Genomic DNA, 15,684 nt, shown 5'->3' on the forward strand with positions numbered 1-15,684 from the left:
CTCATACAAAGAAATTATGAACACGTGCAAAACAAGAGAGAACCAACTAAATATTAATAACTGATTATGTCGTAGTCTTTCTCTTTCTCGTTTGCATAGTAAACCTGTAGCTGGAGTTTGCCTTTTTTCCCAAATAATTTTGTCAGATAAATACTGTAACAAAGTTTAGCTTTGTTCTTCCGTAATATATAAAAATATAATTTCCCTCACTTTTTAATGGTTTAATCCAACTCGTAGAAACAAATATCCCCTATGGACATCACTTTTGGCCACTACTGTATCTATATAATTAATGTGTTTATATAGTGAATATTAGTGTGTGTGAAATGATCGCCTGTAAACGTCGTGGGAACCCTGAGCTCTGCACCTGAATGTGTGTGTGTCGATGTGTAGGGCAAAGAGGAGAGCTTTATAAACGCGTTTCTAAGAGCTCGATGTCTGTATAGTTTCTATATCGTACCAGGTCAGATCTGAGCGAGGATGTGCATGTAGAAATAATTCTACTTCCTGTCCTGCACCAGCTCAGATCATCCAGCCTAGCAAAAAGAGTCTGTTTTATCTTCTCGTTCATCGTAGCAGGTTTTTAAAGTGTGTGTGGTTCTCCAGAGGAGGACAGCAGATTATGGTATACTGTGGCCAGTGCATTAGTGAACAGTTTGCACATTTGAAACGTGCTTCTGCCATCCTGAGTCTCATTGTGATTGTCCAGGTAGTGTTGCACATTTGCAATAGTTTTAATGGAAAAGAGTTTCTCATTGGATTGCATGTATTGCTTCTTAACGTCCCTCTCATTTCAAGGTCCACAAATGTTCACGCAATCATGCACCTTGTGATTCAGTCAAGGTGACATTATAGTGCACCCGCGTTTCTTTTTCTTCTAGATCATCGGCGTTCTGATGGGAGGAAGTCAGGGTTTGATTTTTCCTTTTTGGTATTTTCTGTAGAGCAATCAGTGCACTGACGTCTGTTCGGCAGACATGAATACTGTCTCGAGTCTCACGGATCGTGTGTTTACTTTTGTACACGTACAGGGCTTTTAGGCTAGCGGGGTGGGCATGGGGTTCAGAGATCATGAATCAATCATGTATTGTAATCTAAGCTTGGAGACTTTGTTTGTTTTTTTCTTGGGGAATTACACAATGCTGTTACTGTCTTTTTCTGTTTGAAAATCAGGGGAAATATCAGTGAATGTACAATGGTGTGATTTTGATTCTGTTTTTTTTCTTTTTTCTGCAGCTTCTGAATTGGTTATAAATTGAACAATTAACAGTATATCTAATAAATTTCGACACCAGTCGTGCTTGGGATTTTATTTTGAGTGTTCTTGACACTGTGCGGTTGCATGCTTTATTTAATGTCCTGTCACAGTCATGGAAAACCTTGATGTATCAGTTCATGCTTTTTAAGGCCTGGAACATCATGGAGTGTTTTTCTGCACTGATAATATTTATTAGGCGTACATATCCGGTAACAATTTTGCAGTAAGTAACATCAGTAAATGCATTAGAAGTCCCCCTGTTGTCAATCATTTTATCCCTTAAAACTCATCTTTGATCACCAAAATGATTTAAAAAAAATATATATATGTGGTTCTATGAATATGCAAATGAGCCCCGCCTCCACTCACTCACTCACTCAGAGATCCACTGGTTGACGATCACACGTTGATCTGATTGGTTACAAGGTCGTTTGTGACGTCAGAAACACCAGCGATTTCAAACCGTGTTTTTGAGACTGTCTTTGGTTCACTGCAGTTTTAAGCAGAAAATACTCAGCAATGCTGTCGACTTATGAATTTACACATGGTGTGTCTTAAAGCATATTAAAAACACCACATTGACACATAAACAACAATATTAAAAACTTGATTTTCACCACAGGGGGACTTTAATTAACAAGCAATGCATTTGTTACAGTATTTATTAATCTTTGTTAACGTTGGTTAATAAAAATAACTGCTCATTGTTTATATCAGGTGAAGTCAGTTAAATAATGCTAACAGAAAACAACTTTTGAGTTTAACTATGTATTAGTAAATGTTTAAATTAACGTTAAAGGGATTGTTCACCCAAAATTGAAAATTGTAATAATTTTACTCACCCTCCAGTTGTTCCAAACCAAAAGAAGATATTTTGAAGAATATGGGGAACCAAAGAGTTGATGACTTCCATAGACATTCTTCAAAATATTGTCTTTTGTGTTCAACAGAAGGAAGAAATTCATATGGATTCGGGGAGTAAATGATGACATAATTTTCATTTTTGGGTGAACTATCCCTTTAACTAAGATTAATAAATGCTTAGAGGTATTTCTCATGTTGACTAATGTAGTTTACAAAATTAACCCTATTGTAAAGTGTTTCCAAATACCCAAACCCAGTCCTAATCGTTAGTATAGAGGTGTTGGGACTTTAAATGCTACATTTTACATCTGTTTGTGGTCACTGAAATCTAACCGGGTTTTTCCTATAGTCTTCATCTGTGTTTGTGCCTGACAGCAGCACTAGATGGCACTGTTCCTCTTTGTCAAAGAAACAGGTAATGATTTCTTATGGAGGCCAGAGGGACCTACAAAATACGTCTTATAGCTCTCCATTTACTATCCCTCTATTAGTTTAATTTCTTCAGTCATACCTATCAATAAATGGCCACTTATATTTCACCATAAAACCTTTTAGTAGCCTAATGGTTGTGGTTTGTGGGACACTGTCTAGTTTGTAGTGTGAGGTTTTTATTTCTACAATTTTTTAATTAGTATGCATTAAAAAGTTTTTGTTGTGAAGATAAATAATTTGACCCATGCTGCAGAAATGAGTTCTAAAAATACATCACAATCACCGGTTACTTACAGGAAATTAACCCACATTCATTATCTCTGGCTGCCATTCGTCACAGCTTGAAAATGAAGCCTGTTTCATGCATCTGCTAATTTACTAATTAACTGACGCCTATTTACTACATTATCTGTGCATAAAGGAATATGGGAAAGATTTGGGAATGACTGAATATTTACACTGAAGCGTTTTAAATGATGAAAAATGTAAATTGGAGATCTAGTATTTCACACGTAGAATTAAGCATTGACATATTTTTCTTTAGATGTTTTTATAATATGTAGATTTGTGGATGGAAAAAATCATCCCAGTGTAATTAAAAAATCTATAGATGCTATTTTATATTTACTGAATTAATACAGCTAAATCCAGTTTTGATATTTTTATCAGCTGTTATTGATACATATACCTAGAAATCTAGATGATCTCTTTGTGAAAGACGTATAAGACCTAGAAGTGTTGTTTCTTATTAACCTATTATATTGTATTAATACGTTATACATCTCTTTTAGGCTTCCTTAAGCAAAGCTCCGCCCCCTGTGCGTCAAGCCCCGCCCTGGTGCACGAAGCCCCGCCCCCTGCGCATGTGTGCCTGTGTCGGCATTGGTGAGGAATCAGCGCTGGAACAGATGAGGGAATGTCAAACTTGTTGCCGATGCCCGCGGCTCAACACATCCGACACACAAGGATAAATGAGAAAATCTTCCTGGAGCCAGAACTATTTGATGGAAAAGCGCGTACAGTACGGACAAAATTAAAGAAATTACCGATTAATTTTGTGTGCTAAATGCATTTCATACTGTGGCAACAAAAGGGATCCTGGGCTCTCCAGTTTATAAACGCGCGCTCACCCACAGAGGCGCATTGGGTCTCCTCGCAGGACTAAACGCACGCGCGAAGTTCTCCTCGGAGGACCGCTGATTTAATGCATTTATTTACTATTTTTGAGTGCATGTTAGTGTTTTAAATATAGAACAATTCGTCGCGCATTGCATTGGAGATGTGAACATGGGACATGTGCTACGCGCGCTGCTTTGCACTCCTCTGGATATGTGTTGACCGACTTGGGGACGTTACGCATCGAATAATGATGTAAACGAGGAGTTTTATTAAGATGCACGTTTTCCAGGATCGTTGCATTAAGGATATCCATAGAGGACTTCGCGTTTTTATGCTTGTGCTGGATTTGAGGTACTTCCAATTGCTATCTGATCTCATGCTTTCGCATCATTTAATAATTATCAAAATGCACATGTGAAACGAAAACTTTATATATATTTTTTTATTGATTAATTGTGTTTTTGGAATTATAGAATTATTTGGATTATTAAATAAGCTCTTAACGTGTGCTCCTAGGAGACAAAAAAAAATAATGTTTTAAAATACAAAAAATGGATTGTTCGATTTAATTTGATCTCTTTTTTTATTTGCAGTGACAAACAAACAAAAGGAATTTAATCCCTGTAGACTGAAAATGAACTCTAATTATAACAGTGCCGGATTTCATATGAAAGGGCCGTCGGTAGCTGTGGAGCCGATGATGGGTCCCCTAAATGAATCCCCTATGCAGGGACTCAACTTTGTCTCAAATAGAGACCAGTATGGATTCCAGACTCATGGCCATGGGGATATGCTCACTATGGGAGTTCAGCCACAACATCAACTCCACATGCAAGGACCATTCAACCATCAAGCTCCTAACCACGAGCAGCATTCACATCTGTATCAGGATAGTGTCCCCTCTTGCCTGCATGGGGACAGACACATGGGTTTCAACAGCAGCAACGCAGGTCACCCGCATATGTTTGAAGGAGGATTCGGTCAGCAGCTCGCAGAGGCGCAGTCGCGAGAATGCATTTCACAGCAACAGCATCAACAGAGAATGGCGGCCATGCCTGAGTTTCAACCACACGGCCATCCGAACGGTAACAATGCGGTTCCAGCTCCTTGTCTTCCACTAGACCAGTCACCGAACCGCGCCGCTTCGTTCCACGGCCTGCCGTCCTCGTCCCCTGAAACCCACAGACTCGAACATTACAGGCTTTTCCCACAGGGCAGGATGGCGGGATCCGAGCACTGTTTTCCCTGTGATCCTCTGACGGGGAATTTCGACATGACAGGATTCTCCACCCCGGATAATTCAGAGCACAAACTGCCCTATTGTGAAACGGGGAACCAGGTAGCAGGGGGTCCTTTTTCCACCTGTAATCGAACTGGTTCCCGAGGGCCAATGATGGGCGGCTCGAAAGTCGAACAGCAGCTACCTCAGCAAAACGTGTTTTCGGACCGATTCGGGAACAGAGGGAAAATTGATCCAGGGGTTACAGCTAGACACCACCTCATGGCGCAGCAAAGACCAGGACCTGTTGCCAGGCAGAATCCCAGTTCCCCTGCACTTCCACGGTTTTATCACACGCCGGACTATGTCGCGAGCAATGCAGACGTTCAAAGCGGTGGCCCGATGGTTCACGTTCAGCACGGCCACCTTGATCGGCCCATCCATAGACTGAATAACCACAACATGCATCCCTTTGGGGAGCCAGTGTTTGATGTGCCCCAACTAGCCCCTCAACCCCCACATCACCCTCACCTCAGCTCACTACCTTATTTGAATATGGCGAAAAGGCCACGGTTTGATCTCCCAAATGGCTCTGCTGGAGAGAGTTGCAGCCCCCTGAGCAACAGCTTACATAATCGGCCCAATCTTGAGAGCCACCTCTCCCCTTCAGCTTTCCCCTCTCCCATGGGGGACTTCACATCTCATGTGACGGATGGGTTTCCATCAGGCCCCCTACCTTTGAGCTCCGGCCCTCAGCAGCAGCAGCAACAACAACAGCAACGCCGGCAAAACGCAGCGATGATTATCAAACAAATGGCATCGAGAAGCCAGCAACAGAGAATGAGGCAACCCGACCTGCAACAGTTAAGTCTCCACGGGGACGTCACATCGAACGGCATGGTCTGCCGAGGCCCTCTGGGTAGTGTGTCTCAGTCCAATTTCGAGAAGAAGCATAATAATTTTCATGGAAACTTTGACAGCCCCCACCTACCTCAAGAAAACTCATGGTTTCCTGAGCCACAACAGCATTGTAGAGAAACAAACACGCATGCCTTGGAGCAGGCAGAGAACGGACACAATATTATTTTTAGACAAGGCATCACAAGCATGGACATGCAGTCTTTGAATTCTCCCGGAGCGCATCATCCATTCGAGAATAATGTCAGCAATCCTCTGCAGATGCAGTCTCCCGATGAGAGCAACATGCAGTCGGACAGGAGGCCGGCTGAATTCGGAGGAATGGCGATGAGAAGGCAACACAGTTTCCCTCCTGGAGGGCCGAGTCAACAGGGAGCCCCCCAGAGCAATCCTCCGGGATTTAGCTCCTCTCCAGGGAACTATCCCGCCCATCCCGAGTACCTCTCCAGCCAGCACCTGTCAGTCAATAAGCTTGGGGCCCTCTCTTTGGGGAATTTGAACAAAGCCAGTACAAAAGACAGTGTGTTTGGCCAAAGCTGTCTGGCAGCTCTTTCCACGGCCTGCCAGAATATGATCGCCAGCCTTGGGGCCCCAAACCTCAATGTGACTTTTAATAAGAAAAGTCAAAATGAGGCCAAACGCAAAGCAGGTCAGGTTGAGCAGGACATAAATAGCAGTGGCAGTGGCGGCCCAGGGGCAGAGTATTTCCAGAGCAATGCTTCTCAGAATAGTCAAACTCCTTGCTCTGGGAATAACAACAACAATACGGCGACAGGTCAAAGTGGTACGGGCCAGATGGCGAAAAGGGAAGCGAGCACCCTCTCCCCGAATGACAACATGGAGTCTGGATGTGAGGGGAAAATGGCAACAGGCAATGGCAAGGGAAGAGGGAAGAAGAGGCGAGACAGTGGGCACATCAGTCCTGGAAACTTCTCTCCACCGTGCGGTGCTGGAAACCCCGTCGTGAGTCCGAGTCAACAGGGTTCAGCCTTGAGTATAGGCTTGGAAAGCCGAGGGAAGACCCCGGAGAGGTCGCTGGTCTCCCCTTCTTTCGGTAAACCCGACCTCGCCACCTCGATGGACAGTGGAATTCAAAGCGTTGGCAAATCGGATGGCGTTTCACCATGCATGGATTATTTAGACGAAGCAAGCCCAAACTACAGCACCGAGGACCCGAGGCCTTGCAGAGCGGGCGTGAAGTGTAACTCTGAAAACAGGGCGGGTTACAGTGACGCCCCGTGCATGGATCAGGTGCGGACGCCGTTGAGCAACTCGGGCCAGGACGAGGTTCATCCTCTGGAGATTTTGCAGGCTCAGATCCAGTTGCAAAGGCAGCAGTTCAGCATCTCCGAGGACCAGCCGATGGGAGGGAAATCGGGGAAAAAGGCCGAGTGCCAGGCCGGTCTGAACGGGGAGTGCGCCTTGGCCACTTCTAGCCCGGTCACAGGCAAGGGCTCAGTGAATACCATTGACCTTGACTCTCTAATGACAGAGCAACATGCCACCTGGTACGTCCCTGGAAACAAGGCTCTGATAGAGGACCCCAGTAATGACAAGTGCCTGGGATTCTGGGATCGAGCACGGGGCCAGAGTGACAACAAAGAAGGTAAACTTCATTGACTCGCAGTGAGAGCTTGATGAATTGGTGTTTTTATGGACTGTTGAGTTTACTTTGATGGCTTAATGGTTGAATAATGAACAACCCAAGGTAGCTTAACCTCAGGCACAGGGACCCATTTACAACTAATCTGTCACCCAGAAGTGAGCTTTAATTAGCACACTTTAAAACACTCAGTCTTCAGCTGACAGAAAACAGGAAGCAAAATTATAATTAACCCACTGACAGGCAGCAGAGAAAGTTTGTTGGGCTCTGCAATTTGCAATACAAATTGCAATTTTATTATATATGTCATATCTATATACGTGTGTGTGTTAGTGAAATTAGTAGCACTAGCAGGAAAAAACACAGCAGTAATGATTAATAGTAGTATTCCTATTTCTGACATTATTAAACATTTTATATTATATTAAACAAGTACACAAGACATGCAAGTGACTACAATGTCTTCAATGTTAAACCCTACATTTTAGGAGTCTAACATCATGTAAACTGAAGGTTTTGTCTCTTAAATATTTATCTTGCACAGAGAGTACCTGTAATTAAGATTTTAATGAGAGTGGAGAGCATTCAGACCTTTTTTGTGTTTTAAATTTAAGTACAAATAAACTGGAATCAATTCTGTAATGCTGCGTTTAGAAAATATGTCTCCAGTGTTTAATGTGTTCCTGGGTAGCGTAAGTGTTTTTACCCCAGGCTTTCTTATCAAATTATTTACTGGAAACTTTACACGGCTGTTCAGATGTATTGTCGACGGTGTAAAATATCAGTCAAGAGCATCGTAGGTCACGCAGCTCCAGTTCCTTGAATTTCTCGTTGAATGCCACAGCAAAGACATGGGTGTTATTGCGTTATTTTGGAAAGAAACGTTGTCTAAGGAGGTTGGTGCAGCCAAGTTTGCCATTAATTTGACTACAGGCACGTTAGAGCTCGCAGCGGCGTTATTAACCCGTGAGGCCTGATAACAATGTGGTGTGAGAGTTAAACTCAGGCATCGGGCGCAAGGCCAAGATTCAGTGTGGTTTTAACTCTAAATTCTCCTTCCTGTCACTTCGGGCTTCTTGATTGGTCCTGTAATTGCTCGCCATCAGATATGTCATAATCAGACGTGTGGCATCATATTCATGAGGGGATGTGTTTGATTTTCTGGATAGTTGAGAGGAGGGTCGAAATCATTTTCTTTACAGGAATATCTCAAGCCCTTGTAACATAAAACTTCCAAAAGCTTTTGACACAGCCAGTTGCACGGTATTCCCTTCACGACAAACACACCAGAGACCACAAATCTGTTTTTTGCATTTATCTCTATGTCCATCTTTTGCACCGGGTATTGAGTTTTGGTTTATTTATTTTTAGAAATGCAGTAGCCTTTTCTCTGTGCACATTTGACTTTTTGCTGCAGTTTTGATCACTTTAGCTGTTTGTATTTTGTTATTTTAACAAATGCTTTTTATTTTATATTTATATGTGTGTATATATATATATACACACACACACACCTTTTTGTAAATTCTTTTAAATTCCATCATTACCAGCTAAATGAAGATATTTTATTGTTTAAAAACTGCAATAATTTCAGGAGCGTGATCTTGACCAAATCTAGAACAGATGTAAGTTGCAAAAAAGCATGCTATCAGAATGCAGTCCGATCAAAAAGTCCTAGCTATCTCCGACTCTGAGCTTTCTTTTGTTTTTTTCTCACTATTTTGCCTAATAAATGGAGAAGGTTGTCAGATGCTGTCGGATATTCTGACAGCTTTGTGGCTCTGAGAATAAACACTAAAGGCCAGAACAGACAGAAAACAAAGGAGAAGATGCAATGGTCTCCTGGGAAAACGACTCAAAACAGCACTCCAGAAACAGGCTGAGAACACAGGTATAGGGATGCGTTTTGTGAGGAAGGGACGTCAGTGATGTGAGGAGAAAAGAGGGCTTGATATCTGTGTGCAAAATATCAGCAAACAGTGTACACTCCAAACGCTGTGTAACTTGCAGGTCCTTTGCAAAAATAAGCTTCCATGTCTATGAACATTTTCCCTGTTTGTCAGAAAAGCTAGATATCTCAGTGGCTCTAAAAACACATATCCTAAAATAACCATCCATAGCTTTGAACGTTTTCCTCCTCAGTTGTTTTCATCTGTTGTAATTGTGCAACTCGTCATTTGCATACAGTACGGGCAGTTTATAATTAAATTCATTCAGCTAATATCTCCCGTTTGCATGATCGATAGCAATTTGAGCGTTACATGTGCAGATGCACACCTTTTTGTGGGAGTGTTTGTTTGCCGAGCAGAATTAATTAGTGTCTTCTCGTGTCCGTGTGATACACTGCATTTTTCCGTGAGGAATGTCAGGGTGGAAACGAGCAAAAAAAAATAATAATAACATGGTCTTGTCTTGGCATGTATTGAATTCCGCTTTAGCATTTTGTCAAGGGACAGGCCTGTATCGTCAGAGATGCATCACTTTGATTTGTGCATCATCTCTCCATGCTAAACATTAAGGAGCAGTTGACCTAAAAATATCAATTCTCTCACTGTTTACTCACCAGCCCTGTATGATTATTAGGTTACACTTTATTTTAAGGTGTCTGTGTTACAGTGTTAAGTAGTGAGTAATAATAATGAACTGCATGTACTTACTGTAGGGCTAGTGTTTTAGGTTAATGAAGCACAATTTATAGTAATAGTAACGTGTGTAACGACACTGTAAAATAAAGTGTTACCTATAGTATTATTATTATGTGAAGCAGCACAAAAGGAGACATTAGGAAGAATGTCCAAGCTGCCATTTTCCATAAAACCAAACATGTTTTACTTTTTTTAAATACCGCCAAGCTACGACATAAAAATGCTATAATCTATCACTGAAAATTCCCATCAAAACTCTCTATATTATATTTGATCACCCAGCTGTAATCTGCTAAATGCAACTTTTTAAGATATTATAAACATTAGCATCACGATTTTCTGTAAAGCTGCTCTGAAACTGAATTCTAATTAGGAATTTATTGAGGCAAAAGACATAGTTAATAGTGAGAATTGAACCCTAATCTAAAGTGTAACAGAAAATGTTAATAATATTTGAATAAAGGGTAAATATGGCATTTTTTCTAAGCCAGACTCTATTTTGGCCACTATACTGTGTTTTCGAAACGATATACAAAAACATTTCATTTCTAGTCCGTGTTTTTTAATTGAACGCAAGAATGTTGCAGGGGAAGATCTTTGTGTTAAACAGAAAGAAGTTTATTTGCATGGCCCTTTTCACAACTCAGCTGCTTTACAGAACATGCTTGTTTCAGTGTTACAGTTAAAATAAGTTTGAGTAAATAAGGACAGAATTGAATTTTTTGTTTAAAACCCCCCCCACAGTGCTTTAAACGCCCAGAACCGTTACGGATAGATCATCCCTCAAGCCCAGAGCCAAGATGCAAATTTTCCGTGTCACCTCATATGTTGTTGTAGTCATACGTGTCTCGAAGATCATTAATGTTTCTTCTTAGCCACCCCACCCACAGAAACATAAACCAACAAGTTTCTCCCCCCTCGTTTGTAAGTGAGCAGAGCCTGCCTGTGAACGGCATATGGAGCAGAAGGGTGTTGCTTTTCCATGCGTAGGCTTTAGTGCATGTGTTTCGCTGGCCAAGAGGAGCCGTCTAAGAGCCAGACAGAGCAGTCAGCCATCCAGACAGACTGGGCCCCACAGCTGGCCCTCGTTCCCAGTCCTTCCCCTCTTCCAGATTCAGGCCCGGCGCTCATGAAGGCGATCCCTGTCCGCGGGTGAGGGGGGGAATCGGCCCCGGGGCTCTGATGTGAAACTCCTTTAGTGCTCTGGGCCCTTGAAAACTGTGAAAAGCTCTTTCATATCCCTTGGCCGGGGTCCTGCGCTCTCTTTAGAATATTTTAGAATAATTTCATTCTAATTTGTCAATGGAAATTCAAACCATATAACAGCATATAAAAACAGGTTCTAGAGGGACTAGTTTATGTAAAAGAGCGTGCCGGTGCCAAGCTATTTCCACGCTCTGGTGTGGGGAGGAACCCACTGCGTCCCCTGCAGTTCTGCTGGCTGCTGTTGAGAGACTCGCAATATAAGCACTTAACAATGATATGGACACAATCCTGGCGTTTGAGTAATGAAGTCTGCACTGTCGGGATGATTCGCAAGAAGATGGGGTTTAAAGGAACAGTTCTGGTGAAAATTAACACCGGTTACATGCGCAAAAGAGAGTTTGAAGAGTATCCTGGCTGCTCTTTTCCATATGAAGTGTGAACAGGCGCTGGGAATAAAAAGTGGCCAAACGGGATATTGAAAAATTGTTTTTAAAAATTCAAATTATGAGGGAAGAACGAGACCCTAAACTTGGTTGAGGTAATTATCTGACTAAATTAATTATACAGCTACAAAAATAATGCATAGACAAACAAAAACCTCACATTGACTACAACATGATCAATTCATATTTTGTTGGTTCTCGCTTGTGTTCGTAATTTTTTTGTATGACAGTCTGGCCAAAAAGTGTCTCACGTTTTGTCATTTGAGTTATATAACAAATAAAACAATCGACTCCAAGCACAACTACGCAATATACTTACAAAGTCTTTATGAAAATCTGGTCACACTTTAGTTTAGGGTCCAATTCTCACTATTAACTAGTTGCTTATTATCATGCATATTTTCCGGGATATTGGCTGTTTATTAGTACTTATAAAGCACATATTAATGCCTCATTCTGCATGATCATATTCTACATCCCTTAATCCACCAATACCTATTAATAAACAGTAATTTGGAGTGTATTGAGGCAAAATTGTTGGTTAACAGTGAGAATTGGATTGGACTCAAATCTAAAGTGTGACTGAATTTTTTTAATAATATTTGAATAAAGGGTAAAGATGCAATTTTCTTTTTTTGCCACTAAACTGTATACTGTGTTTTAAAACAAAATTGCCTTGTTGAGAGAGAAAACAAGTCACATCAGTGTGTTTAAGTCACATTTTATTATTACATTCAGAAATTATTTGAAATACCAGAAAATGAAATGTTTTCAAACATTATAAACACTATCACCTTGTATTTTGGTTCCCTTCAATCCACAACAAATCCTTTAAGTTTAACAGAATTCAAAACACACAGGAATTAAAAATATATGGTTACTTTATTTTAAGGTGACGTAGTTACGCTTTACAACACGTACTTACAATAGTAATAACAGTAAATTATGCATAAGTAACTAAACCTAAACCAAACCTTAAGTACATGAATATTACTCAGTACTTGTTTGAGGAAGTACAATGTAACTATGTCATCTTAAAATAAAGTGTAACCCAATATAACCAAGCAAATTCATTCTAAGCCAATTTATTGGGAAATGTGCATTTCAGATAAACTTGTGCTCTCATTGGGCACAAATACAGATGTGCAGTTTTCACATGTTATGCTACGCTTGACATTAATTACATTAAATAAGTCACTTTCACAGACTTCTATAAAATGTGTATTTCAGAAATATAGTGTGCAAATCATTTTTATTTGGAAAAGACTGGGCAGGATATGAGAGTCAGTAAATGATGACAGAGTTTAAGCATATGTTTAATTCCAAACATCGGTGATGTGATTTTAATAAGTTTTTCTCTTGTATCTCCTCACAGGACATGGGTAGGAGCGCTCCTCTGATGCCTCTCCTTAGCGTATTACTGAGAAAAAAAGGTAAGACAATCAAATCTATCAGATATATCAATCACTCCGGGTTTCAGAAGTATTTTTTGATGACTTTTAACTCAGACCTACCATGAGCTCTTGAGGTTAAGTGATTTTTGCTCGTGTGATTTCATATTCATGAGCAAAAATTAGTGTGTTTACTAGCCAAATTCTCTGTGAAGAACTAAGAGAACGATCCACCAATCAGAGAACGCACTGTTACCATGGAAACAGAATTTGCTCCAAAAAAGCTCATCAGTCGCCGCCCACTCCCATGAAGCATTGCGGATGATGTAATCGAGTCCGCCTCCTCACACTCTAAAACGACTCGGAATATTTAGCATTAAACACAAAATATAATGATTTTTAAACATAATGATTATAATGTATTTACAAATGCATAATACATTTTTATAATAATGTTACTTAAGAGGTACTATTATAGTTTCAATGAATAATTTGAGTTCGTTTTATTGATATATTTTCTGTTTTAGTTGAAGTTTTATGTTTTTGTCATTTTTATTAGTTGTGTTTTTTAATATCTTCAGTTTTCATTTTATTTTGGTACATCAAGTTAAACTAATTGGTTATGAGACATATTTATTCTATTTTAAGTAAACAAAAATGTTTTAATTTATATATATATAAACAGTGTATATATATATATATATATTTCATCATAAAACTATACATGTATATCATTTTTTTGTCTTGTTTTTTTTTTTGGTAACTAATAACCCTGATATGATTATAAAATATTTCGTTTTTAAGTCCATAGTTTTATATTGTACCAATGTTTTCATCATTCCGCAGTGCATTATGGGATATGTTATTGCGTTCAATCAGAGTTTGTAATATTATGGTGGTTCATCTCAGATCTTGTTGGTTTGCTTCAAGGCTTAAACTCTTAATTTTATTTTTAAATGAGAAAATGAGTTCAGTGAGGCCGTGCCGTGATCTGTACCGACTCGCTTAATTTCCACGCAACGATCCGCAGACGTGGTGCCATCTGTCTCCCGCCGTCCCAGCGCCGGCTCCCGTTGATATTCCCGCGAGCCGTCGGCGGCGACTCCATGGCGACGGGATGATTGACATGTGTCGCGTCTCTCCACAGGTGCTGCTCGATCTCGCGGTGAGGGTGGGGGTGGGACCTGGAGGAAACCACCCGCGGTGTCCGGAAAACCTCGGGACGCGGGGATGGGGGTGGGATGAGGGGCCCCTGCTGTTCCTCTCACTTCCAGATGCGACTTAAACTCATCCAGAACAACTCCAACCACTTCGGGACCTCGCTGGCTGCTTTCCGTAACTGTAAGGATGATGATGGCTGGCTTGGTGTTTTCCAGCAGTAATTGGATACTTTTTTTCTTTTTTTTTTTACTAGCCCCAGAGAAGCCGCAAAGCTCTCCGGGTGTCCGTAGAGCAAGTCTTCGGGCCAACAAAACCTCTGTAGATTGACTGGAGAGAGGAGAGACAATGGGATACAGGAAATACACAAGCACACCAGACTGGAATCTTGGACAGCGAGGCTCAATTGCTTTTAGTGTATTTTTATCTTCTAAAGCCGTTTTTTTTTTAATTTGCTGGGATTACCTCATTTTTTTTTAAGACTTGCAAGTGAGGGGTTTAACTAGTTAGTACAAGAGCGTGCCGCTCTCTCTATAAATATTTATTATCCCTGTTTGTTCAACAAAGCTCCTTTATTGGTGAGCATCTTTTTCGGTTACGTTATGATTTGGAACTCCTCGGAATTCTCGGTAAAGACAGAATTCCGTCACACGAGTTCTAAAGCGTCCCGTTCTCCGAGGTCTCCAGCACAGTCTTCTCCGTGTGTCTGTGGTGGGTCAACCTTTTGACTTTAAAAGGCCAGTGGGGGTTCTGTCCTCTCCCTACTGTTTTTGGAAATTTGATATTCACCCTGAGAACATCCCTTTGTGACCTGCCTGGCCGGCATCGGAATGCCATTGTTTCAAGTCGAAACTCTCCTTTGCTTGGGTTTTCCCTCTTTACCAAGCCTCCATTGAGACCCCGAGCTTCCCTCTGCCTTTAAACCAACTGATGGTGAATATGTTTAGTCGGAATTGGCAGGCTATTCAAGCGAGGACAATGGTTGAAGACAAAAGACTTTCCTTTTAAGAAAATAGGTTTTCTTCTGGAGAGAAAAAGGTCTTTAACCAATTTTTTGGGTCTTCGACACCTCTCTGTTTCCTTGTTCTACCTCCTTTCTCCATTTTTTTTTCTTTCATTATTGTGATATACACGAAGCTTAAAGTGAAGTTATTTGTGCCCGCAGAGTTTTTTGTTGTTGTTGTAAATAACCTGTATATTATGAATCACTTATTAACAATAAATATGTTGTAAATTATGCCTTTTCCTCCGAATGTTCTGTCATCTCATTAAATATTTTCCTATGAATTGTGGCGTTCTTCCCGTGAGAGAAGCTAAATTAGCACGCTCTCTCTGTGGCGAGGGCTACCGCTTGAATTGTTTTAAAAAGCGCTTTCTGTATGATTAGATCCATTTTTGTTTGATTAGGGGGCACCGGGTTCGAGATAT

General features: G+C 40.8%; 1 protein-coding gene across 2 annotated transcripts in view; it reads left to right on the top strand.

The window, feature by feature from the left end:
* mn1a (meningioma 1a) overlaps nt 1-14,831 on the top strand; it is a 50,945-nt gene extending 36,114 nt beyond the window's left edge. Inside the window, exons 1-5 of one of the 2 annotated variants that reach the window (XM_056263138.1) lie at nt 2,482-2,537; nt 3,346-4,024; nt 4,267-7,416; nt 13,083-13,140; nt 14,246-14,831. In XM_056263138.1, the coding sequence (XP_056119113.1) occupies nt 4,308-7,416; nt 13,083-13,093 (3,120 nt within the window). In that variant the 5' untranslated portion in view covers nt 2,482-2,537; nt 3,346-4,024; nt 4,267-4,307 and the 3' untranslated portion in view covers nt 13,094-13,140; nt 14,246-14,831. Of the gene's footprint in view, nt 1-2,481; nt 2,538-3,345; nt 4,025-4,266; nt 7,417-13,082; nt 13,141-14,245 lie in introns of those variants that run through there. The other variant, XM_056263137.1, reaches the window with a different exon arrangement.
* Nucleotides 14,832-15,684: the final 853 nt, after the last annotated feature.

The sequence above is a fragment of the Rhinichthys klamathensis genome, unplaced genomic scaffold (genome assembly GCF_029890125.1).
Source record: "Rhinichthys klamathensis goyatoka isolate OS25496 unplaced genomic scaffold, OSU_Roscu_1.1 h1tg000200l_1, whole genome shotgun sequence".
Classification (NCBI taxonomy): Eukaryota; Metazoa; Chordata; class Actinopteri; order Cypriniformes; family Leuciscidae; genus Rhinichthys; species Rhinichthys klamathensis.